Consider the following 25960-nt stretch of genomic DNA (forward strand, 5'->3'; position numbering starts at 1 on the left):
CAAATGTTGGAGAGGTTGTGGAGAAAAAGGAACCCTCATACACTGTTGTGGGAATGCAAACTGGTGCAGCCACTATGGAAAACAGTATGGAGAGTTCTCAAAAAGTTAAAAATAGAAATACCTTATGATCCAGCCATCCAACTGCTGGGTATCTATCCTAAGAACCTGAAATCAGCAATTCCAAGAGTCCCATGCACCCCTATGTTCATCACCGCATTATTTGCAATAGCCAAGACATGGAACCAACCTAAGTATCCAGCAACTCATGGTTGGATAAAGAAGATGTGGTATATATATACAATGGAATACTACTCAGCCATGAAAAAGGACAAAGTCGTCCCATTCACAACAACATGGATGGACCTTGAGGGTATTATGTTAATTGAAATAAGCCAGACAGAGAAAGACGAACTCTGTATGACTCCACTCATAGGCAGAAGTTAACATATAGACAAAGAGAACTGATCGGTGGTTACCAGGGGAAAGGGGGGGTGGGGGGAGGGCACAAAGGGTGAAGTGGTGCACCTACAACATGACTAACAATAATGTACAACTGAAATTTCAACAGGTTGTAAACTATCATAATCTTAATTAAAAAAAAAATTCTTTCTTTGGGGCTGGCCTGGTGGCATGGTGGTTAAGTGCACATGTTCTGCTTCAGCAGCTCAGGGTTTGCTGGTTTGGATCACGGGTGCGGACATGGCACTGCTTGGCAAGCCATGCTGAGGTAGGTGTGCTACATATAAAGTAGAGGAAGATGGGCATGGATGTTGGCTCAGGGCCGATCCTCCTCACTGGAAAGAGGAGGACTGGCAGCACATGTTAGCTCAGGGCTAATCTTCCTCAAAAAAAAAAAACAAACTTTCTTCAATAATAAGTTAACCTCAGTTTACTGTAACTTGTTTACTTTGAACATTTTTAAAAACTTTTTGACTCTTTTGTAAGAACACTTAAAATACAAATACATTGTACAGCTGTACAAAAATATTTTCTTTCTTTATATCCTTATTCTATAAGCTTTCTTCTAATTTTAAAATTTCTTTTTTTTCTGTTTTTTAAAGTTTTTGTTAAAAATTAAGATACAATCAAACACATCAGCCTAGGACTGCACAGGGTCAGGATCATCAGTATCGCTGTCTTCCACCTCCACATCTTGTCCCAGTGGAAGGTCTTCAGGGGCACTAACATGCATGGAGCTGTCATCTTCTGTGATAACAATACCTTCTTCTAGAATAGCTCCTGAAGGACCTGCCTGAGGCTCTTCTGGGGACGGTGTCACTTTTCAGAAATATGTCCATGGTGGTTTGCTTGGTTTGTTTCTTTTTTCATTATAGATTTGCTTGTAAGCCCATAATGCACCATGAACATTCCTGTCTATTAATGAAAACCTTTCAGTGTTGGGGTTCATATTTTCAAACTTTTTAAGGAGCTTGTTGAGGTCTGCAAAAGCTTCTGCTAAACTCTTCACTGTGAATTTTCTTGGGGGTTCTTCTTCTTTTTCTTCTCCTGCAGTTTCCTTTTCTCTTGCCTCTTCTTCAGCTGTGCATTTCTGTTTCAATTCCAACAACTCCTCATTAGTCAACTCCTCAGAAACCACCTCTAGGAGCTTGTCAATGTTATCCTCATCCATACCCAGATTAAAGTTGTTTTCCCTCTCAACCACAGCCTTGTCAATTTTTGCCACCTCCTCATCCTTAGCAAATGCTTTGAAGTCATGGACAAACTTCTTGAGTGTCTTCTTCCAGATGCTGTTCATATACTCCTTGGTGACATCACCCCAAGACCAAGCAAGGTTCTTGATGCAGTCATAGATGTTTTAATCCTTCCAGAATTCCATCAGTGTCTTCTCAGTGTCTTCCTCAGTTGTAGGAATAGCCTGGGAAAAGGTCCTTGTCAGGTAGTAGGCCCTAAAAGCTGCTATAACTACTTGATCCATTGATTGGATTAAAGAGGTGGTATTTGAAGGGAGAAACACTGCTTTGATATTGGCATAAAGATCACAATAAAGGAGGATGTCTGGGAGCATTATCAAAAACAAAATCTTGAACAGTGTGTTCTTCTCCAAAGAGTACTTCTCCATTTCTCTGGCATAGAAATTCAGGAGGGCATCTTGGAAGGGGAGTTGAGTCATCCATGACTTCTTACTGCTCCTGTAGTACACTGGCAGTGTGTGCTTATTGATATGCTTGAAGGCCCTGGGGTTCTCACTGTGCCAGATCACAAAGGGTTTCAATTTGTAGCCCGCAACATTGCCTTCAAGCAAGACTGTTATCCTGTCCTTAAAAGCCTTGAAACCTGGCATTGACTTGGCTTTCTTATGGATGAAAGTGTTTTCAGGCATCCATTTCCAGAATAGGGAGGTTTCATCCATATTGAATATTTGCTCTGGCAAGTAATTTCCCTCCACAATCTGCTTATCTAGCGTTTCCAATAATTCCTCAGCTGCCTTCATTTCAGCACTCACAGATTCACTATTATGGCCTACAAACATAGGTCCCCTATGTGCCATTCAAGAGGGGCCAAATAAAAACTGGAATACCAGGCTTATGGCAAGGAAAGGGTTTTTATTTCAGATACTAGCCAGGAGATGGGAGTGAGCCCTCAAATTCATCTTGTGCTTTTTGTCTCCCCAAAAGATGGCAAGCAAGGGGTTTTAAAGGTTTGTGAGGAATGTGGCTGCTTGTAGAGAGGAGGGGGGAGTCAGTGGCCTTGCTGGCCAGACCTTTCCCACCAGCCTGCATTCTGCGTTGGGACGCTGCATGCAGGGAGGAGGAGATGATAAGGAATCCAGGTGGCTGTCCTTGGCCATCTGTCTCCATGGCAGATAGTGGATTCTGGAGCCAGGGAGCCAGGGAGTAAGCAGGGAATGAGTGCTTTGGTTTTGACTCCATATATGCTGGGTTTAATTTAGGGGAACTGATATCAGGACTGGTATCAATCCCCCCTATTTTATGTTCATTTCTCAATCTTGAGGGATTTGGGGTGAGGACCAATCTAGCTCCTTCCTGCTGAATCAGGATGTAGATTGTTCCATCTCATTAAACCAGTCTTTTAATAAGGCAGTGATGCAGGTGGGCTCCCCAAATTAGGCCTGTATTGTGTAAGTAAGTAACCAGGTATTTAATAAGAAGCATTTCTAGAGAAACAAAAAGAAAAAACAAGGTTAATGGTTGGAGCAAATTGTAAAACAGTTCTTGAGCACAGGGGGCAGTCAGTAAAGAAGATTCTAGAAGTCAGGGTGAAAGCGTCTTTTGCAGTTTGAATGTTTCTGATGATGTCATTGGGCCCTCAGGTATCTTTCTGAGCGGCTTACACAGCAGCAGACATAAATGTCTCTTAAGTTTTTATCAAGTCGTACAGCTTCAGTTTGCAAAGCTTCAGGAAAAAGAACAGGTTCAGTTCTCAATGATTCTGAATGAAAATTATGGGAAAAAACCTGAAAATGTTATTTTGGAGATTTGTAGTCAGACATTTTAGGAGACAAGAAGAATTCAGGATCCAGTTCAGTTAACAGATATTTAAAAAACCCCTCAAAGACAATTAATGGAACCAGAATCTAATATCGGCAAATGTGTATTCTAGTCTTTAATGAAACATAATTTTTCTCTCTAAAATCACCCTCAATTTTACCAAGCACAGCTAAATTAAGACTGACTGAGTTGTAAAATAAATCTCATTTCAATAAATTTGGCCCACTTATTTACCTAAGTACAGCAAGAATAGCCATTGATCACATAGACTCTTTTAAATCTGCTTTGGTGGAACTTTTTATAAGGAATCTCAGGTTGAACTTTAAAGGTCTCTCAAGGCCAGGAAAGCCAAACTAAGAACTTTTCATCAGATTTCACCTGCAATACCTACAGATTTGGGTGAACTCCTCTCTTCTGAGGTCCCCCCAAATTTTGAGGTTCCTTGTACCTGCCAGAGGGAGTGACATTCTTTACTCACCCTTGCCAGTTTACTGGGAACCCAAAGCAAGGTACTAGGCCATTATTTCCAAGTGGCTTTATTCCAGAAAGTCAACCTTTATTCCTCAAAAGCTGTCTTGTCATATCCAAGTCTGTATGTTTTTTTCAAAGATGACATTCCAATCAAAGCCTTGGTAATAAAACCAGTGTTTCCAAACATGTCCTGTCATAAGAACAGATTCTTATTGAACTTACACAAACACCATGCAACCATGAAAATAAGAATACTTACTCATGAGGAGCTTTTACATTTTGGAGGGATCAGATAGGGAGAAAAAGATAAATGTTTTAATTTTGTTTGCAAATGTATAATTTCATCAAATTGCTATAAGTCATCATGAGCATAAGAGAAAAGAGAGGGCTGGCACCATGGCCAAGTGGTTAAGTTTGCGTGCTCCACTTTGGTGGCCTGGGGTTCACTGGTTCAGATCCTGGGCATGGAGTTACCACTCATCAAGCTGTGCTGTGTGCTGTGTGCTGTGCGTCCCACACACAGGGACTAGAATGTCTTGCAACAAGGATATACAGCTATGGACTGGGGCTTTGGGGAGGAAAAAAGAAAAAGAGGAAGATTGTCAATAGAAGTTAGCTCAGGGCCAAACTTCCTCAACAAAAGATAAATAAATAAATAAAAGAGAAAGGAAAAAAAGATTTCCTGAAATCTGAGAAAACAAAACAGAAAACATTAAAAAATCAACAATAGTTTAAACAAAAGTCATAAAAATTATAATTATCCTCATCAGTTCATTCAGTCATGTGTAACAGATTTTTGATCTTCTGATGGCAGTTTTATGAAGTCATCAGTAATTGAGTTACAGTTCTATAATTTCTTATCCAGCTCACTTTTATAATCTGAAAGTTTATTGGAAACCTGCATTCCAGAGTGTTATAATTTTCTTATGAACTTCTCTAAAGGTAAAACATATTTGTAAAAAATCAGAGTAAAATAATTGTCTGTAAACAACAAAAGACTTAAAAATGGCAATTGACAAAGAACTTAGCTAATTTGGTGACATATAACACTTTAACCAGAATTATGACTGATCACCAGGACAGATCAGAATTTTAGTAATGTTATACAATTTTTAAACATTTGTATTAATAACATTTACCAGGACAATATCATAAGTCCCCATGGAGCAATGTCTAATTGTCCGTTTAACTATGGTGACAGTTAAAGAATTTTAGGCGAATACAGAGAATTAAATAGCTGTAAGAAAAACCTTAGCATCTGTGATTAGGGACCTGATAAAAAGAATATAGGAAATTTGTTTTGATAAAACATAAAATCCTTATCCTTCTGGTAGACTACTCAAGGAAAAAAACCTTTCATAGTTTTTTTTACCACGAGAAGACTAAAAGTTCAGGAAAATTATCATTTTAAGAGAGAGAAGACAAAGTTTTAATTTTTTATTAATTTACTTTTGACATTAAAACTCATTTACTTACATCGATTTACTTTAATCTTTGCCAACTTGACCAGGCACAAAACTCCTTAGGATTTTACTTTTACAAACATTTTGTCACTTACTTTTTATATTTAGAATTTGTCCCAGGTTTTCTTTCTTCTCTTCTAGTACTTCAGGACAATTTTATCTTTTTTAACCCAACAAATAAAAATACTTTTATTTTTTACACCTTCTTACTGAAAACATACATTTTACTTCCCTTTAATATAAAGATGTTTTTAAAAGAATTTTAGTAGTTTTAATTACATATATTAATTAGAATTTTTAACCCTTAGAATCCTTAATTTCTAAGTATAAACTAAGTAAGAACTAATAAACTTTCCTTTACATTAGCATTCTGTGTCTTGACAAATTTATAAATACCTTTTATAATTTTTAGAAACTTTGTAGTCATAAAACACAAGGTGTGTTTATTAATAGGCCAAAACACTTTTTAGTTTCTCTGTAATAAGAAGCCAAAAGTAGATAAACTTAGACATGTTCAGCAATAATGCGTCAGCGTTCCATTCTATCCAAAAATGACCTAGATATTTAACAGGTTTTGTCATTTAAATTGACTAGGAAAACTCTAAAGTTTTAAGTTACTAAAAAGTCTTTGGGAGCTGTTTTTCAACTGTATATACCATAAAACATAATTATTGTGCTCAAAAACTTTTGCCCATTTTGATCTACTTAAATTATTTGTTTTCAGCAATTATGTTTGGATTACTCTCAAAGACTTCATGTGACATTAAAACAGTTAGCCATCATCTTAAGTTGTTTTAAGAACATACATAATAACACATAATTATTGTTAAAAATTTCTCCAAAGACTTTCATCCTTCTATATCTAGTTAGTTTACCTGTTTTCAACAATTATATTTAGATCATCTACAAAGACCCCACGAGACATTAAACAAAATCAGCTATTATTCTAAGTTATTACTCTTGCTGACAAATTTTGTAACAGAGATAACACGAGCTCATTTGACCAGTAAACCCAGATGTATGTTTGCATCATACCCAATGCTGAGAACTCTGAAAACATATTTTAATCAAACCAAAAAACTTAAACAGGCTTTTATTTACCAAAGATCATTTTACATCATGTTAAATAACTTTGTCTTTTAGAAGATTTTGCAAATAAATTAAAGACTGCATTCCGTTATGAGAGGTTTTGAATCCTCTCTTTTAAGAGTGACGCTTAAGGTGGGCTCATCTGAAACAGAGGTTCCCCAGAATGGCTATTAAAAGTCCAAATTATCTCAAGAATTTACTTGTTTTTACTTTAATTGTAGATCAGAAATTTGTGGGGAAGTTCAGCAAGAGAAGAGAGATTTGGTTTCCTTTCACTAGCATGTTTAATTTTTTTTTTAAAAGGGACAGTAAAGTATTCCTGATTTTATTTAGAAGCCTCGAAAGATTGGAGTAGGCTTCCCATTGTGGTAGCTGGCTTTTCCAATTGCATATGTAAATACACTAGTTTCGGTAAACTGAAATCGCACCCTTTTGGCTTTTTTAAAGTGAGATCTCCTTTAGCATGTTTCACTAACATTCCCGGAAGGGTGGATCTATATGCTCTTATTATATCAGGCAGGGAAAGGCTTCCCCAGTGAGACATAATGTTTATCCCCACAGCATAATTTATAATACAATCAGACAAGAGAGATGCAATTATTTTACATAAAGCCCATTTAAATATATCATTTTTTTTACAAAACTTTGTCTTAATTTTATCAACTCTTATACCGCTAATTATAATTTACATTAGAATTTCATTGGGGCTGACCCAGTGGCCAAGTGGTTAAGTTTGCGTGCTCCGCTTCGGTGGCCCAGGGTTTCCCTGGCTGGGATCCTGGGCACGGATGTGACACCACTCATCAAGCTGTGCTGAGGTGGTGTCCCCACATGCCACTAGAAGGACCCACAACTAAAAATACACAACTATCTACAAGGGGTCTTTGGGGAGAAAAAGGAAAAATAAAATCTTTAAAAAAAAACAAAAAAACACAGCGTTTAAAAAAAGAAAAGAATTTCATTACCACATTTCAGTATTACAATACACTGTAAGGGAAGCATATCCAGCCAGACATAACATCCATTCCCAAAAAACGTTCAGACAAAGTTAATATAACCTGTTCATATAATATTAGCTTAAACTTTAATCTTTAACTTTAACCTTAAATTTTAATCTTTATAGTCTTATTGACCTGATCAGCCTAACTGTTGCCCCAAACAATTGTTGGTCAGGTTTTGCACTGTGATTTTGCCTCCTGATTTTTAAAACTTTTTCCAGTTGGGGTGAATAGAACAGGCCTATCTGATGTCCTTTAATGTTGGGGGGCCAATAAGGGGCTCCCTTTAGCCCATCCAACCTTAGGCAGTACTTTATTAAAACCTTTATTTTAACTTTATTTCTATCTGTTCCATTCATCCTATTTTCCTTTTTAATAACTAGCTAAAGATTTCCATCCCATTGGGATGAGTCCTGCGATTCTTCCCTTTCTGAGTTCTCTTTGTTAACTTAATGTTTTCATTAGCCTCTGTAAGACCACAAGAAGAAGCTGAGACTCCAAGTTTGATTAAGGTTTTAAGACTAGTCATTGTATTTCCCTTTTAATTTGGTCTTTTCATAGGTACCAATAAAACAGCTGTTTATGACGAGAGTTCACTAAAAGTTTTCCAACTTAAGGATCCAGTGTTTGGCCATTTTCTCTTCAGAGTTTAAAGAATATCGTGGCCATGTGGTGTTAGAGAAGACAACCATCCCTTCTTAGACCTTGGCTTGTACCTATAATTAGACCATCTACTCAGAATCAGCCCCAATGGGCTCTGCTTGGGGACAGACAGCATGTTTCCCATTCCAATACACAGAGACAGACAGACACACAGATCCAGACACAGAAGAGCCAGACATCAGTGAACCAGTTTCCAGACCTAAGGTAGAAAATCATACAACTGTTCCCACTCAGCAAGCATGCCCAGATGGCCCCTCCATGAATGGAAAGGACCCCAGAGGAGGGGAAGGAAGTTCATGAGAGTCCCTGAGGCTACTTACCCTATTTCAGACAGAGTCCGTAGACTCACCAGAAGGAAAAACAAACAAACAAATCTAGAACCTGTTTCCTTGCCATAAGAAAATGTGCCTAGGGTCAGGGGTGCTGGGTCAGATGGAAAGTACTGGGGACAGTCCCTAGGGCAAATCCCCTAGGCAGCTGCTGGACTGCATCCCAGGAAACCCCAGTTGGCCTGGGACCTCAGAGCCTCAGGCAAGAGCCTCCTGGCTGGCTCACCAACTGTTACTGCCTACAAACATAGATTTTCTACCCGCAACACAAAAAGGGCCAAGTAAAAACTGGAATGCCAGGCTTATGGCAAAGAAAGTGTTTTTATTTTGGATGATATCAGTCAGGAGAAGAGAGGGAGCCCTCAAATGCATCTCATCTCTTCTCATCTCCCTGAAAGGTGGGAGGCCAGGGACTTTAAAGGTTTGTGAGGAATGTGGCTGCTTGTAGAGAGGAAGGGGGAGTCAGTGGCCTTGCTGGTTGGAGCTTTCCCACTAGCCTGTGTTTGGCCTTGGGATGCTGCTTGCAGAGAGGAGGAGGAGATGATAAGGAATCCAGGTGGCTGTCCTTAGTTGCCTGTCTGCATGGTGGGGAGTAGATTCTCGAGCCAGGAAGCCAGGGAGTAAGCAGGAAATGAGTGTTTTGGTTTTAACCCCACATATGCTGGGTTTAATGTAGGGAACTGATATCAGGGCATCATCACCACTCACTTTTACAATATGTAATGAATAATGATCCTTGAATCATTTAAACGACCCAGAGGTAGCAGAAAATTCAGCATCATAGTTGGGTCCAGCTTTGTCTTGCGACTTCACAAACAAACCTTTTGCTTTGGCCATGATTGTCATGGTGCTGAGGGGTATACGTTTCTGTGTCTCGTCTTCAATCCAGATTGTTAGAAGCTTCTCCATATCTGATATAGGCCTTTCTCAAATTTTTGTTAACATTGTTGCCTTCAATGAAGTGCGTCCTTTAACAACTTCTTCCACTTTGCTCTTGTCCTTCAAGATCATAGCCATGGTGAAATGAGACATGCCTGACTGGTGAGCAATAACAATCAACAATTTTCCACCTTCATAGTCCTTAATGACTTTTAATTTTGTTTCCATGTCAGTAACGCAAGGTGGCCTTTTACTGGCAACATTAGCAGTGGATTTTGTATGCTTAGGGGCCATGATGAACAAAACAACATGAGATTAAATCAAGCACCAGAGAAAATCATGTAATGAAGGGACGTGGTCAACACAAGATGTATGAGGCTGCTGCTGGCATAACATGGCATACTGTTTTACAGTAAACTCTCTTTTATAAGTAGAAAGAATTAAATAGCAATGAAAAGTATGACATAGTAAATACATAAACCAATAACATAGTCGTTTATTATCCCCATCAAGTACTACATACTGTACATAATCGTATGTGCTGTACTTTCATATGACTGGCAGCTCAGTAGGTTTGTTTACAGCAGCATCACCACAAACACATGAGTAACATATGTGCTACAATGTTAGGATGGCTACAGCTTCACTAGGCGATAGGAACTTTTCAGCTCCATTATAATCTTATAGGACCATCTCAGATATATGGTCCGTCTGTTACTGAAACCAAAGTGGGTTCCCTCCCGGCAAGTTAAAGCAGACTCACCACAAGAGGTAGATGTCTCACAAAGTAAAGTATATTTGTGGCAAGTAGGAGACCATGAGGAATCATTTCCAGAGTCATGGCGTCCCCAAACAAAGGGAAGCAGAGACCTTTTATTTTGGATGGGGAATGAATATGCAAAAGGGAGAGGTGGGTATTCGCTTGTGCAGGCTCAGTTGGAAAACGTGCTTCCACACACACTGCAGATGATGGTAATAAGGCCTTAGCTCCTCCTGGAGAGATCTTAGCATTAAAAATAAGTCAAAGGTCATAGGCATGGCTCTTGTGGTGGGGCTCAGTCTGGTTCACAGAGGTTGGTGATTGCATTTCCTAAACATAACAAAAGGAAAAAGAATAATTTGGAAAAACAGTTAAAATATCCAAACCCACCCTTGAGTTCCTTGGGGTAACTAACTGGTGATACATCATTGACCAAAACATTGTTATGTGGTGATAACGGTAGATGATTTCTCTGTTTTGTTTTGATTCTCTGGTTGTTTTAGGTGTGAGCACTGGTCTGTCACTAGCTAATCCACCTCTCTTGGAAACAGGTTCATTTTGCCTTAAAAATTTTCGTTTTAACTTCTTATATTTTAAAACCAAAAAATCTTTTTTTAAATTAAGATACAATTCACACAAAACATTGTGTAAGTTTAAGGTGTACAAGTGATGCAGGCTCAGTGAGCTGAGGAATTGAAAGAAAGATTTCTTGGACTCTCCAGGACTGGTAGTATTGCTCCTTTATTCAGAGAATAGACGGGGACAGGACCATGGCTAGTGAAGAGCTGCAATGTGTTGAGGGTAGGGCTAAATTTCTAAGGCATAGGTATGTGAGATATTTGTTTACAAGACAAAGGATGGATCATGCAAACAATTTGTTGAAGTGGTATCAGTGCAGGTGGGGTCTGTTTAGCGGATGGTCATATACTTTTGGATACGGATCGGGTCTAATCAGGTCGGAACGTCCTATGCTTCCCGGAGGATGATATAGATCAGCATGTAGGCCAGGACACCTTGGGCTCCTCTCCCTGGGGCAGCCTTGATCCACATCACCTTGCCCTATGTAACTCTTCCATCTGGCTGTTCACGTGTGCCGTTTATCACACCTTTCATAATAAACTAGTAAACACAAATGTTTCCCTGAGTTCTGTGAGTCGTTCTAGCAAATTTCAAACCCAAGGAAGGGAGTCACGGGAACCCAGGTTTATAGCTGGTTTGTCAGAAGCACAGATGATGATCTGGGACTTGTGATTGGCATCTGAAGTGTGGGGGTGGGTGGGTTGGGGGGAGTCTTGTGGAACTGAGCTTTTAAACTGTGGGATCTCCAGGTAGGTAGTTTCAGAATTGAGTTAAATTGTGCGACACCCAGCTGATGTTGCAGAGAATTGCATAGTGTGTGGGAAAACCCACACACCTGGTATCACAGGTGTTGTGAGTGTGGTAGTAGTGTGAGAGTAAGGGAGAAACACACAAGAAGAGCGAGTTTTCCTCAACATCTTGTAACTGTAATAATTTAATCAATTAAGCTTGTAAAGCATGTTTACTCTAAAACACGTTTACCATAGGAAGCTGGGTTTGTTCTAATAAAGTGTTTAGCAGAAGTTGAATTTGTTCATATTAGCTGTAAATGATCTTACCAGCCTTGTGATAATTCACTCGCCAACCTGCAAATGAATTCACAAACCTTGTGTTCAATTAACTCATCACCATTTATACTACATGGAATTTGACTGGCTCTCTACTATAGATGCAGGGAAAAAGAAAGTTTCCTCTGATTGATCCAAGCAGCATATGTGTCTTCATTCTTCCACAAGTGAGGGAAAGGATTGGAGGGGTAAAAAGGAATAAGAAGGAGAAGTAATGTTACCACTCAAAGGAGGGTTGTCTGCCTCCTGCAAGACATGCCAATATTTGAGAGGCAAGGTGGTAGGAGACCAAGGGTTTTATTAAAGCTTGCTAGCAAGGGGGACTATGGCCGACTAATGTCTGAAAGGACCATCTTACAGAAGAAAGACTACAGGGCAGTTATATAGGAGGCTGGTCTCCTGGTGGGAGAGGTATCTTGTCTCTGGGTGGGGCAGATATCTGGTCTTCAGGTGGGGCGGACATCTGGTCCTAGTTTCTGTTCCTAATAATTTTTTGTTTTACTGGATATGCATGAGAGACCGGAGCAACGCCCTATATACTGATCATAGATGATGGCTATCAGCATAGGCTCTCTGCCTGGGGGACATCACATTCCTAAGGAACTCACAAGAATAAAGTTATGGACTTACTGCAGCTGGGTTAGCTAATCAGAGGTCATTCAAAGTTACAATATGGTTTCCTTTCTACAATATGGTTTCCCTTACGTCAACCTTGTGCTGAGCCAGTATTCGTGACAAGAGGAGAAAAGAGATATGAGATAACAAAGCCCTCTGCGAAAGCAGGCCACCAGTCCAGGATTGTAGCTCACAGTCTCTGGCCTCAGATCAGTCAGGTATCATCGGCCTGAACTCTGAAGCGTTCAAAAACCCATAGAGAAGAAATCCATTTCTTCAGTAATTAATCAAGTTTGAGAAGGACTTTTAATTTTGAATAATTTGAAACAGTGGGTTCTTAGGAGAGAAGTAGAGATCATTCTAGTCATATGGATAGAGAATGCCAAGTCAGCTGGGAAGGAGATGGACTTACAAGATGGAAAAACATGGTTTAGCTTCAGACTGACGGAAGGCAGAATTTATAATAACTGTAATTATAGATTTTGTTCCTCAAGAAACCATCACAACTTTAATAACTCAAGTGTATTATACTCAAGACTTCTGTGTCTTACTACTGAAGTGGGAGTACAGCAAAATAAATTGGGGAGCCCTTGAGTAACAGCCTCAGAGGCGACAGAAGATGGCAGTTTACATCGCAAGTAAGAGCCCACCTAACCTAAGTCAAAGGAGTCCTTTCATGTTCCAGCCTGGTTCTCTGGAATTCTGCACTGCAGTTAGAAGCCAAGGCGCAGGTAGTAACAGAGCATTAGTTAACTTTGCCTTGTTCTCCAGGACTATATTTCCCTCAAGAGGTTTAGGGAGCAGTGTCTTCTTGAAGCTGGTTTATGGACTTTGCATCTCATAGTCTAACCATATATTTACCTAGAAGTATAGGCACCCTATTTTGACACGACATGGATGTAGAAACATACAATGAAATACTATGCAACCATTAAAATGAGGTATAAGGTATTTAATGACATATTTAGTGGGGAAATTGATACAGATACTTTACAAAAGAAAACTTGGATTATTAAACTATGAATAAAGATGATGACATTTTTTAAAACTTCGTTATTCTATACACACAAAAAGAGGACAACATACAGCAGAATAACTCAGCCATTAAGATTATGTTTATGGAAAAAATTAATAACATGAGGGGAATACTTGTAATGTTAAATGAAAAATGGTAGATAAAATATTGTATAGTTAGTAATTGAATAAATTGTGATTTTGACTTTGCTGAAGGTAGATGGAGAAGAATCTAGAAGGGAGTACATAAGAACATTGGCAGTGGTTTCCTCTGAGTGTTCCAATCACGGGTGATGGAGTCAGGTGAGAGAGGGTTATTTCCCGTATACTTTTCTATACTCTTTTTACCATGCATGTGCTTTATGAGAATGTAAACACTTCTTCAATGTCTGCAACTCTTGAACAGTGATGCTTCAGGATAAATAAGCTGCTAAATAGTTAAACAATTTACCTGACTAATATAATAGAGGGAAGGGATGAATCTGCAGGGCCACCATCTGTAAAAGAGATGATCTGTGTCCTCCAGAAGGTAGGACAGTCATCAGCAGGTAATAGACATAGAAAAACAGATTTCAACTCAGGGAAACCCAAGAGTTTACACAAGAGTTTTCCAATAATTACAGCTGTCCCACAGTGGAATAGGTTCCCTCAAGATGTTGAGTGTGGGAAGCGGTCAAGCAGAGGCTAGAGGGCTCTTTGCCGTGGGAGTGGGGGAAGGTAGGAGAAGAAGGGAGAGGGGACAGTGGGACTACATGACCTGTAGCTTCCTTTTTGCTGCTAACATTTCTTCAATTCATCATTCATTCACTCATTCACATGGCCTCCAAGATGGTTCCCAATGGTCCTTGCTTACTGGTATCCATGCCTTTGTCATAATTCCCTCCCACATTGAGTAAGCTTATCCACGTAACCAATAGGATATTGCGGAAAAGATGGAGTCTGACTTCAGAGGCTAGATCATAAAAGACATCTTCTCTTTCTCCTGAATTGCTCACTGTGGAGTAAGCCAGCTGCCATGTCATGAAGACACTCAAGCAGCCTGTGGAAAGGCCCACATGGAGAGGAACTGAGGACTCCTGCCAACAACCAGCAAAAACTTGCCAGCTACTTGAGTGATTCATCTTGGAAGAAGATCCTCCAGCCCCATTCAAGCCTTTGGATGACTGCATCCCCTGCCAACATCTTGACTGCAATTTTATGAGAGACCTTAAGTCAGAATGACTCAGCTAAGCTGGGCCTGAATTCCTTACCCACAACGCCTTTAAGTTTTGTGGTAATTTTTTATGTAGCATTAGATAGCAATGCAACACATTCTTTTCTTTCTTTCTTCTTCTTCCTCTTTTTTTTTTTTTTTTTTTTTTTTTGCTGAGGAAGATTAGCCCTGAGCTAACATCTGCTGCCAATCCTCCTCACTTTTTGCTTGAGGAAGATTTGTCCCCCAAGCTAACATCTGTGCCAATCTTCCTCTACTTTATATGTGGGTCGCCACCACCGCATGGCTGATGAGTGGTGTAGGTCCACACCTGGGATCCGAACCCACCAACCCAGGCTGCCAAAGTGGAATGCGCTGAACTCAACCACTAAGCCATGGGGCCAGCCCCAATACAACACGTTTTTACCTGATTTGTTCCACAACAGATTTGAGGTACTATCCTTTGATTCAGTCCATTCTAGCTGAGCTGTTACTAATAAGTGTTTCTTAAGAAGGCAAAATTCCAAGCTGTTACAGATGCACATAGTAACCTATTCTCTCAGAAATATGGTTAACTCAACACAGTTTGATGTCTTAATATGTTCCAGTATGTTCCAATTAACAATAATATCTTGGCTTTAAAATGACCCATCTAATTTCTTTTTCAATAGAAAAAAGCAATGTGCTCTTTGTTCTTCTGTAGACTGGGTGTCTGTGGATAACTGTAGCTCTAATTGTGTTCTTTACGTTTGTCAACCTCCACCCATCAATAGGCTCAGAGGAGAAGTATGCTACAAATAGCAACAGAGCATTTTAAAAAGGCTCTTCTAAGTATTTCAGCACTTAACAAGGAGATTTTTATTTATGTAAACAAGTTAAAGGCAATGACAAAAAAATCTATGTTCTTTTTTCAAAAAAATTCTTTTAGAAAAATTATTTTACTTTTTAAGAATTATGATTTATCTATAAATTCTTCTTATAAATCGAGGACTAAATCATCTCTTTGTTTTTTAAGAAACATTTTTTTTTCTGAAAGTTATGAGATATTCTGGGTAAGCTTGATGATCAGAGAATACCACAAATAGCTTTGGATGCCGTGTATCATCTGTGACAGAGTCAAACAGATCCGTAGGGTTGTCAGGGTTCTTTGGTGGAGGGCTTTTTATTGCTGCGTGTCCAACTGTGTAGACTCCTGTAAGTACTCGCACAACGTAAATATGCTTTCTCCCACTGCTGTCTGCTCTGGAGTATGCATCGTTAGCAGAATAACTGGCATCAACAGCGAAATACGTTCCTTTTCCAAAGACTGTAGCTGTAAAGAGAAAGACAAAAGCTTCCTAAGAACATAGAATCATCACGGTATGTAGAGCCACGCCCATACCAAACAGGGATTTCTAAAAAATGAAGTTCTTGCCCACCAAAGCCACTTTTCATCATTTCTGGAATTCACTCCATCTGTCCAGAAGGTGGCCAGTCCCCTTTCAGTGGAACATCCTGTGAGCTCATCCTGACGAGGACAATATGGCACCATCTACGGTTCTGCACTGCTTGGGTTTGAATAGTCAAGACTAGAACTACTGTTTGCCTCGTTCTGATCAGCCAGATTACTCGCTTCCTTACCGTTCTTCCCAGCATAACTGCGATTAAAGCCGTGCTGATTGATGTACGGCACTGTGTCTGCATCTGTGCCGTGGAAGAGTTGTCTCTCGTTATTGGTATGGCCATTCTTGGTGTCCATGTGGTTTTTCTTTACCTGGTAGCTCTCCCAGAGAAATACATTCTGTATCCTCTCAATCTGTAAATCACAAAAGGCAAAACATTTTGGAAATGACCTTAGAGCTCAGTACATAGTGTTTTTTGTGGATTTTAAAAGAAGCAATATGGAGGAGGAGGAGAAGAGAGACAAGAGTGAGGAGGGGAGGATGAGAAGGAGGGGGTGGCTGGGGATGTAGGAAGGTGGAGAGGTGAAAGAAAAGGGTAAGAAATGCAAATAAACAGCAAATTCAGAGAGTACGTACCTTTGTGCCTTTAGAAAAAGGAAAGGCTAAAAGTATCTATTAGTATCTATACTTTGTAATAGTGTTTATTACTACCTATTTTACATAAGAGAACTTATAATTTATACAAAAATGTTTACCTATACATGTTCCCTGGAATTCCTGGAGATTCACTGACATTCAAATTTCTACTCAAAAATTTGTGATCATTCAATAATGATTTCCTCAACTCGTTCGGATCTCCAAATCTATTCCACGTGTCTTCTTCCCAGTAACAGTTTTTTCTGCATTGCTCCAATTATGGTCATAAGTCACCTCATAATTGCCTAATCTAATGACTATTTCTTTCTAGACCCTCAATAGCACTTCAAACCATGAACCACCCCTTCCTTAAAACTCTGTCTTTAACTTTTTTTCAAAATATGATTCTCTATGGGTTCTTCTTCCTTCTAGAAAATGAATTTAACATACATTCAATAATCACCTATTGAACATCTACTATGAATCAAGCCCTGTGTTGGGTCTCTGCCCTCAAGAAACTTTTAGTTTAATGGAGGAGAAAGGCAAGAAAACAAATCACTACCCCTCAGAGAGATAAGAGATGGGTTAGGAGAACACACACAGACTATGAGGGCCTAAGAGAGAGATCCAGATCATCTATGTCTAGACAGGGAGGAGGAACTCTGAGGAAATGATGTTATGGAACAAAGGAAGAAGAGAGTTTCAAGAAGAATGGAGCGGATACCTGTAGCAGATGTTGAGGAGAGACCAAGTAATAAAAGCAGGAGGGGAAGTTATTTTACTGAGAGCCATGGAGGCCTCAAGGAGAGTGATGACAGTTTGGAATGGAGAATGCATGAGGAAATAGACCCGAGGAAGCAAGGAAGGATTCCTGGCACCTGGAGGGTCCAGCTGTTAGGCACCGTGAATTATAATGATTTTATCTAGGAGCAGTAGGAGAGAAGGTAGGTTATGGAATAAATCCAAAGTTAAGGTGTTTCAAAATGGGTATGACAGAAGGACAAGAGCCAAGAAAGTTGCAGATGTGGGGTAAACACAATTGAAGTGAGGTTCTTGTACTCTCAACAGCTTTTAACATCACGAAGCATCTCTCCTTTAAATTCTGTCCTTTCTGCAGGAGTCTCTCTCTTCTGATTCTCCTTCTTTCTGAGGAAGTAAGTTCATTCATTCAATTAAGTCCTTTCTGTCCTACGACATGCTAGGCACTTTGCTAAGTTCTGGGAATGCAGAGATGAGTAAGATGCGACTCCTACCTTAAGCCCACTGTCTAATGGGGGAGTCAGGCATGCGAAAGCTTACCAAAGCACTATTTCATAAGTGCCATAATGTAGTTAAGTTCACAGTTTTACGGAAGCAGCAGCTAGATTTTAAATCACTAGCTTGCCACACCCCACTCTGATATACGTGGTGTGATAATGACCTTCTAAAAACTCTCATACTTTACTGGCTAATATTTTTATGTAGCATAGTGGACATCATAGGAATCTCTGAACATCCCTTCCACTTCATCCCTACTGTGCAGCAACACCCACTTATAGTTCTAGGGTGGAGTCTAATTGGGTTAAACCAATCAGGGTACTCTCATGATGGCAGCACACAATCATGTGATCCAATAGCTCAGCTCCAAGCCAATGGCATATGGCATTCCCCTGACACAGGCTGGTTGGAGTGGTCCACTCAACACAGAGCCTGAGACTCCTGTCCAGTGGTTACGGAATAGGACACAGTTTCTCATCTGTGGGATGTGAATGGGGGAAACAGAAACCCCTGATGGCCACCAACAGCCATCCTATAATCACAAGGAGTGTCCAGTCTTCAGATGAAGCTGATACCGAGGACTGCAAAGCCAGAGGAACTGGATCCATGACATCATTGAGCCACTGGATCAAACTCCTTCAAAGACCATCCTCCTTCTGGACTTTCCATTAATTTCTGATACATTTCTTCTTGTTAAGCCAGTTTGAGTGGGTTTGTGAATTGTACGTATCCAAATATATACATGTGACTTTTGGGAATCTCCTTCATTACTGCTCATGAATGAACAATAAGATTTGAGGTCCATGGAGATTGAGTGAGTCGAATTAAAATTAATACAGTAAGGTATAAAGGAAGGAGGAGTGTTAGGAAAAACATGGCTTTCACATTGGTTCTCCAATATTTAAAAGAAGTAATTCTTTAATGTAATATTACCTTCTCTATTTCGTGGGAAAGACAAGTCTCACAGAACTTGTCCTTCACGGTGTCATATTCTGACTGTCCGGGTTGTAGCTTGACCACACGGTATGGCTGCTGATTCATGTCAGTCCATTGTTCAGGAATATTATCTAGAAAGTCAGCATTTGGTGAAAACACAGCATCCCTTTCCAGGGATGTCTGAAAATCAGGGCACTTCCTATGTTCTTGTTTCTCATTCATCTAATCCTGGTCTTTGAAAAAAAAAAAAAAAAGCTACACATTTCACAGTTGCTTCTTTTATTATCCTCAATTTGGTAACACAGATGATTCAAACGGTTCTGACACTAATATGACATGTTTACCTACGATTTAGCTAAAATTTTTAGATAAACTTAGAGTCACTATAGCTTGAAATTATAATTTTCTCAGAAAATTCTATGGAATTAATTCCATAAGAAACTGATATGAAACATGAAAGCCAATTTATTGATGTTTTCACCTCTATCAGTTTTATTTAGTGTGATTCTTTATTATTTTTCCTTTGAAACATGATGACCCTGTTAAAGATATTTAAAGCACATTGATCTGTATCCCATCTTCTACGCTAAGAAAACACTATGTAAAGAAAATAGTGGAAGTGTCAAGTGAATGCTTTCATATAAAGTGATGAAGCTCAAAGTTTTCCTTTGCTTTCCAATGGCTTCCAGAAACTTCTAACCCATTGAGGCTACACATCAACTTGCTGAGATGGCATGCCTAGCAGAAATATGGACAGAGAAGAAATGCCACAAAATGGCACAACACCACAGGTATAAACCAGAGGATTTCTCCGTACAAACAAAGCCACAATTTACTCACTTTTAGTCAAAGGTATACCAGGCCCTGGAGGCGGGTCCAGGTCACTCCCTTCTTGTCTAGCAGGTCCACCCAGGGAATGAAATTCTGGTGACCAAGGGAAGTATCTAACCCTAGTCTAGAAGCCTTTTTCAAATTCCCTTCTAAAAGAGATTTTCTGGAGAAGTTTCCCACCAATATGGTGTGTAGTTTCTGCAAATTAAGATCTTTCCTTTCCCCCACTGTGCACCCCTTTCAGATCTTTTGGCCTAATCATTTCTAGTCCTAGGCCTTAGCGTCCTCTTGACCTGCTACTTTCTTTTCTCTGATTGCAACAGGCAAGGCTGGGAAGTAAGCAAGTGAAGTGTTTCTTCGGGCCCCCTCTTCCTTCCATGCCATGAGGTTGCAGAGCAGAAACTACCAGGACTCGGAATCAGAAGACCTGGTCTGCTTCAACCTGGGACCAGCCATGTGGCATGGAACAAGCGACACCACTTTGCGTGAGTCTTCATTTTCTCATCTATACAGTGGAAATGACAAGATCTGCTCTATTTACCGACTCATGGGATCGTTACAAATTTAAAATATAATAAAGGGCATGGAAGCACTTTAGGGAATACCAAGTCCTTCATAAATATACAGTTATTATTCTTTAAAAAAAAAAGATTAAGCTTGATCTTTTCTACATTCCAGAGGTATCTGTACTTAAAAAGGGAGTAAAGTGTAAAGCCAAGGGTATTTTCTTGAGAGGAAAGACTTAAATCACATCCTTAAGCCACACTAAACTGTGTTATGTATTCTGCCTTGTGGACAAAAGGTGACTCTGGCTAGACAACCTAGAGATGAGCAAAGCGACTCCCCAGAAAGCTGAGTACTCGCACATCCTATGTTACAAGGAAGGCCTCCACCAAAGGAAGAAACAGAATCTTGTTCTCTTAACTTGCAGCCCAGCGCTTCCTGGAAAATAACACGATAGCTGTCTTTCCGTAAGTGTTTACCACGTGCCAGGCACTTGCCTGAGCCCTTTTTCTATCAATCTCCTTTAAAAGATAGATGTCACTCTACTCTTCCATTCCCGATGTTCAGGATCAATGCCGCCCACCGCCCCCCCCCCCCCCCCGGACCTCCCCTTGTGCGCCAGGCCTCCGTCTCCTCTCCACACGTGGAGGTGGGATTAAACACCAAGAACCCTGGCTCTTCAGTCTTCACCCTCTTCATCCTTCATTCTCTCCATGGATGGTCCAATTCACACGCACTGGCTTCAACTCCCACCTACTTACATGACTCCCAAATCTGTGTCACTAGTGTGCGATATACAGCTGGTGCTCAATAAATGCTCTCTGAATCAGTGAACAACTTTAACATACATTGGAAAATTAATTGTGTATCATCTACTCCAATGAAGCTTAAAGCTATTGTCTTTAAGTTCTCTTCTAAAGAAGTCCGTATGATAAATTATTACTAAAATTCAGTTTGTGTCTGCCAACAAACTTCCTTTCACCTGACATTTATGTGTACTATTCTTCTTATCTATAACAAGGACCACGTAAGGCAGTTTTATTGTTGTTATTTTTCCCTCAAGTGCCATATGGCCACTTGCCTGCTTATTTTCGTCATTGTTTTGTTTGCTTCTCTCTTTAGCTGTCCCGTTTTGTTTTTAAATTTTGTAGGCATGTAAATTCATGATGGAAGCAGCCAGTGGATGAGCCAGTTTGACTTTACTTTTTACTTTACTGATAATGACTTACTGCTCTTATATTTAAGTAAAAATTTTCTTCTCCAAAACCAAAGGGAAAAAATAGGTTAATTTCTTGGATCTCTAGAGACTACAGTAGGCATGAATTATTTTTAACTGCCCTGCATCCTTTCCCCCTGGCACTAGCATCCTGAATTTCTTCTGGGAACAACCCTTCCCCCTTGCTTCAGACATTGATTCCCACCAGCTCAAGTGTGGAGCATGGTGACTCCGGCTTGGTCAGTCAGTGTAATTCTGGTTCCCTGGCAGCAGTGATGATCTAGCTGGTCCAGTTAGAAGGAATCTTGGGCCTTATAGGAGCATTTCTGTTCTTAGGTATCACTCTCCCGATGATAAATATATATCTCCACTGAATATGCTCTTTCCTATGGGACCTGACCAAACCAAGATATGGGCCTGAAGCTGCCAGCAGCCATCTTTCACCATGTGAAGCCTGAGGAAAAAGATAACACAGCTGAGAAGAGAGTGAGAGATGAAGAAAGTTAGGGTCTAGATAATACCATGTGAGTACCTGGATAAAACTGTACCTTAAGTCAGTAGGCATGGACTTTATCGTCATGTGAGTCAGTGAATTCCATTTTTGTGTAAGCCAGTTCAAACTGGATTTTCTATTACTTGCTACTGCAAGAGCCTTAACAGATGCAACTATCATTTTTATTTTTATTTATTTCGTGTGTGTGTGTGGCTCTTACATGTGCTACGTTACACTGAGGAAAACAGTGGTCGGGAAATAAGTGTAGAGAGAACTGAAATTCCTGCTGGCAGCTGCAGGCAACAATTTCAGTTTGGGGAGGCTGCTGACGTCAGGTGTGCCTCATCAGTAGTAAAACTCACAGCGCCTCGTGGGTGAGTGCTCAAAATGGCAAAAACAGTGATTGCCAGGGGAGGCTGCATTTCTAGTTATTTTAACAGCAATACAGAAGTCACAAAATGGGGGAAAGCTAGGTCAGAGGGGCAGGTCGACACAGACACTTAAGCACAATGCATAAGCACACACCTTACAGAACAGCACCTGGGCATCTGCCTGCTCGCAATTTGCTACAACCAGAGGACTCTGGCCACTCCCTTCTTGCATCTGTCTCCATTCCCAGGCTAACTGGTCTACAGGTGGCTGATCAATAACCAGCACTGATCAGCTAGTTCATCGAGGCAAGGGCACTGAGAGTCAGTACCAATCAAGAATCAATAATGAGATGATTGGCTAGGATTTTCAAGCCTATTCCCCTTTTTCTGCTTCCTCATCTCTATTCTCTTCCTGTTCATTTGCTATTCCCGTTTCCCAGGCCTGATTTTGTCCCTCAGAAGAAGAATCAGTTGACAGGAGATTGTGTCCCATCGTTCTTGTACTTTTCACACGTATCATAGGAGGTTGTCTGTAAAGCCCTGAACCTGATACAAACAGCGAGCATTCACATCTGAACACTTTCTAAGTGATATCAGAGATACCACGTGAGGTTTTAAAGATGAACATCTTACATGCAGTCTTGGAGAATATGGATGTGGAGACTGCTCTTTTTTTCATGCTGTCGTGGAATACCTTTAGCAGATCAGTTAGAAAGATGACAACTTTAACTGTTTTCAATGATGGAGTGGAATGTTTCCATGCGAAGTCTGCAACTGCACTGATTATATCATCAGCAACCATGACAGGGTTTTTTCCACCATTTCCTGAAAAAAAATTTTTTGAAGTCACAGAAAGAAGTTTCAGCTGGCGTTGCTCATGTGACAAGATTTGGCAAACGCGGTTCTTGATGCTGAAAAAGTGGAAGCAGCCTCTGACAGCCAGGAACTGCCCTGGCACTCACAGCTGGGGCCTGGGGTCTCTCCAACTTGACACAAACAATTTCACAGAACATCACCAAACGTAACCACGCTGTGATTGGGATGAAGCAAGCCAAAAACAAGACCACTGCATACTCATGTCTGACCACAGACAAAAACATGAACACTTTCCAAACCACAAAAATGGCCAAACCTCCTCCATCTTGACTACTGTGAGTGACAGCTGCTTTATTGCCAACCACAGCTTTTCTCTCCTGGATGAGATACTCAGTCATAGAACTATGTCTGCTTCCTGGAAGTAGCCAATCCAGAGCAAAGCTCCACTTCCTTGAGACCGCCACAAAATCTCCTAGTATAAACTCAAATCCACTAATAAGTCCTTTCGAACAACCTCCCGCTGAGACAGTGCACGGTTCCCCACAGCGTGTGTTCCTGGTGGACTTGAGCTGCAGGGCTTTGGCCGTGCAGAGAAAAGAACGTGTGCTCTGGATGCAGAAGGTGTGGCTTTGGGTCCTGGCTCTCCACTGCCCAGCAGTGTGATCTAGGGTAAATCATTTGATCCCTCTTACGTGAGTTTGCTAGGGCTGCCATAACCAACTGCCAGGGACTGGTGCTTAAGCAACGGAAATTGATTTTCTCACAATTCTGGAGGCTAGAAGTCTGAGGTCCGGGTGTTGGAAAGATTAGTGTCTTCTGAGGCCTCCCTCCGAGGCCGTCCTCTCCCTGTCTTCACACGGTCTTCCTTCTGTACCTGTGTGTCCTGATCTCCTCTTCTAATCAGGGCCCCAGTCATATTGGATTAGGGACCAACCTAACGATCTCATTTTAACTTGATAACCTCTTTACAGACCCTGTCTCCAGTTACACTCAGATTCAGAGGCACTAGGGGTTTGGACTTCAACATGTGAATTTTAGGGGGACATAACTCAGCCCGTAACACCTCTAAACTCTGGTTTACTCAGCAATATAATTGGAGTGATAATAGAAGGTAATAGATAATAGAGATAAGAATGCGGTAGCTGGGCCAGCCCCGGTGGCCTAGTGGTTAAGTTCAGCACACTCTGCTTCGGCAGCCTGGGTCCAGTTCCCAGACGTGGACCTACACCACTTATTTGTCAGTGACCATGCTGTGGCATCAGCTCACATACAAACAAAAACAGATTGGCAATAGATGTTAGCTAAGGGCAAATCTTCCTCAGAGAAAAAAAAAAAAAAAAAAAATCGTTAAAATAAAACAAAACAAACAAAAACGAATGTGCTAGCTAAGAATATAGTAATCAAGAGCACGATGAGAAAAGAAAACACCTAATGTGAAAAACAAAATGCAATGTTTGAAGTGTACAGGCCAGGCTGCCTGGGTTTGAACCTAGTTATGTTGCTTACTAGCTGTATAACCTTGTCCTTTAATACCTCAGAATCTTATCAGAAAAATGGGGAAACTAATAGTCAGGGGTGGGTCCAGGGTTTGTAGGGTTTGAAACTTAAACATCTCAGAAAAAAAATACAAAATCGCAAATATAAAATTATGTATAAAAGTGAATGTTTAGAATCAGAAAAGAGATCACAATAAAGTATAAATTTTAAAATATTGAAAATTGTATTTCCAAGTCAACTTTCCTTAGCTGTATTCCAAAAGAGCCTGCAGCCACTCCAACACCCCGGGTCAGGGGGAGTCTGAGAAGTCTGAGTGGGAAGCGGGGAAGTGGGGAGAAACAGTGGTCTTAACCCACGGTGGTTAAAATACTGTACTTTTGGAGTTTTACTAAGGCGCATAACCTTGTAAAAGCATTATTAACGCTTCTCTCGGGGCTTTTACAAATCCTGTGCCGTTGAGAGGTGAATGAATCAGGGAGCAGGTCATTAGCATCATCTTCCACTAAGGAAATTATTGTATGACGTGATGGAGACGATGAGGAAAGTGTTCCTGGAAACTGTGAGCAGGACGAGGCTGAGCTTGTTGCTTAAGGTTAGCGACTGCATCTTACACGTGATTTATCCCCAGTGGCTTGCACAGGGCCTGGGTGTCAACAGCATTTCAACTTAATGAATGTACCAATGAGGAGCCTGTGGGAGACACCGCAGTAAACCAGACGGGGGAGGTATTCGGGGTTTTGAAAGTAAAAGGAAGGCTGAAACTGAACCCCTCCCGGAAGAGGATTTAGTAGGACTGGCTGACCATGGGGGTCGGAGGGCACATAGAAGCAAGGGTGGTAGGACAGCTGGGAGCATCATGGCACCACCGAAGGAGGAAACTAGAAAACAACTCAAGAGTGTGACTCTTAGCCAGGGATGATGGTGACAATGATGAGTGTGGACTCTGTTATAAATGAGTTTCTGGTATAGAGAAATCTCCCAGAGGAGATCCTGGAGAAGGCTGAAAACGCTGATTTGGGAGTCAGAGCTGAAATGGTAACTGAGATAAGGAGAGTAAATGAATCCCCCAAAGGAACAAAAGGAAGAGTGAGAAAACCATGGAGTTAAGGCCAGGGCCGGTCCCGTGGCCAAGTGGTTAAGTTCACACGCTCCACTTAGGCAGCCCAGGGCAGCTCTGGTTCGGATCCCGGATGCGGACATGGCACAGCTTGTCAGGCCACATTGAGGCAGTGCCCCACATGCCACAACTAGAAGGACCCACAACTAAAATATACAACTATGTACTAAGGGGATCTGGGGAGAAAAAGCAGAAAAAACAAAAGAAGATTGGCAAGAGTTGTTAGCTCAGGTGCCAATCTTTAAAAAAAAAAAAGGCCAAACCTGGGAAAATACTTAGGGAACATAACACAAAGAAGAAAGATGGTATAGAAGA

At 40.6% G+C, this 25960-nt stretch overlaps 1 protein-coding gene across 7 annotated transcripts in view; it reads right to left on the bottom strand.

Moving 5' to 3' along the window:
• Positions 1 to 13320: 13320 nt before the first annotated feature.
• The window catches only part of LOC103544231 (protein mono-ADP-ribosyltransferase PARP15), a 55671-nt gene continuing 43031 nt past the window's right edge, over positions 13321 to 25960 (bottom strand). For 5 of the 7 annotated variants that reach the window (XM_070583766.1, XM_070583764.1, XM_070583769.1 and 2 more), the window contains 4 exons: positions 22849 to 23040; positions 18798 to 18931; positions 16210 to 16384; positions 13321 to 15901 (listed from right to left, as the gene is read on the bottom strand). In XM_070583766.1, the coding sequence (XP_070439867.1) occupies positions 15600 to 15901; positions 16210 to 16384; positions 18798 to 18931; positions 22849 to 23040 (803 nt within the window). In that variant the 3' untranslated portion in view covers positions 13321 to 15599. The remainder of the gene's footprint in view (positions 15902 to 16209; positions 16385 to 18797; positions 18932 to 22848; positions 23041 to 25960) is intronic. The other 2 variants (XM_070583768.1, XM_070583767.1) reach the window with 1 other exon arrangement.

The sequence above is a fragment of the Equus przewalskii genome, chromosome 18 (assembly GCF_037783145.1).
Source record: "Equus przewalskii isolate Varuska chromosome 18, EquPr2, whole genome shotgun sequence".
NCBI classification, from domain to species: domain Eukaryota; kingdom Metazoa; phylum Chordata; class Mammalia; order Perissodactyla; family Equidae; genus Equus; species Equus przewalskii.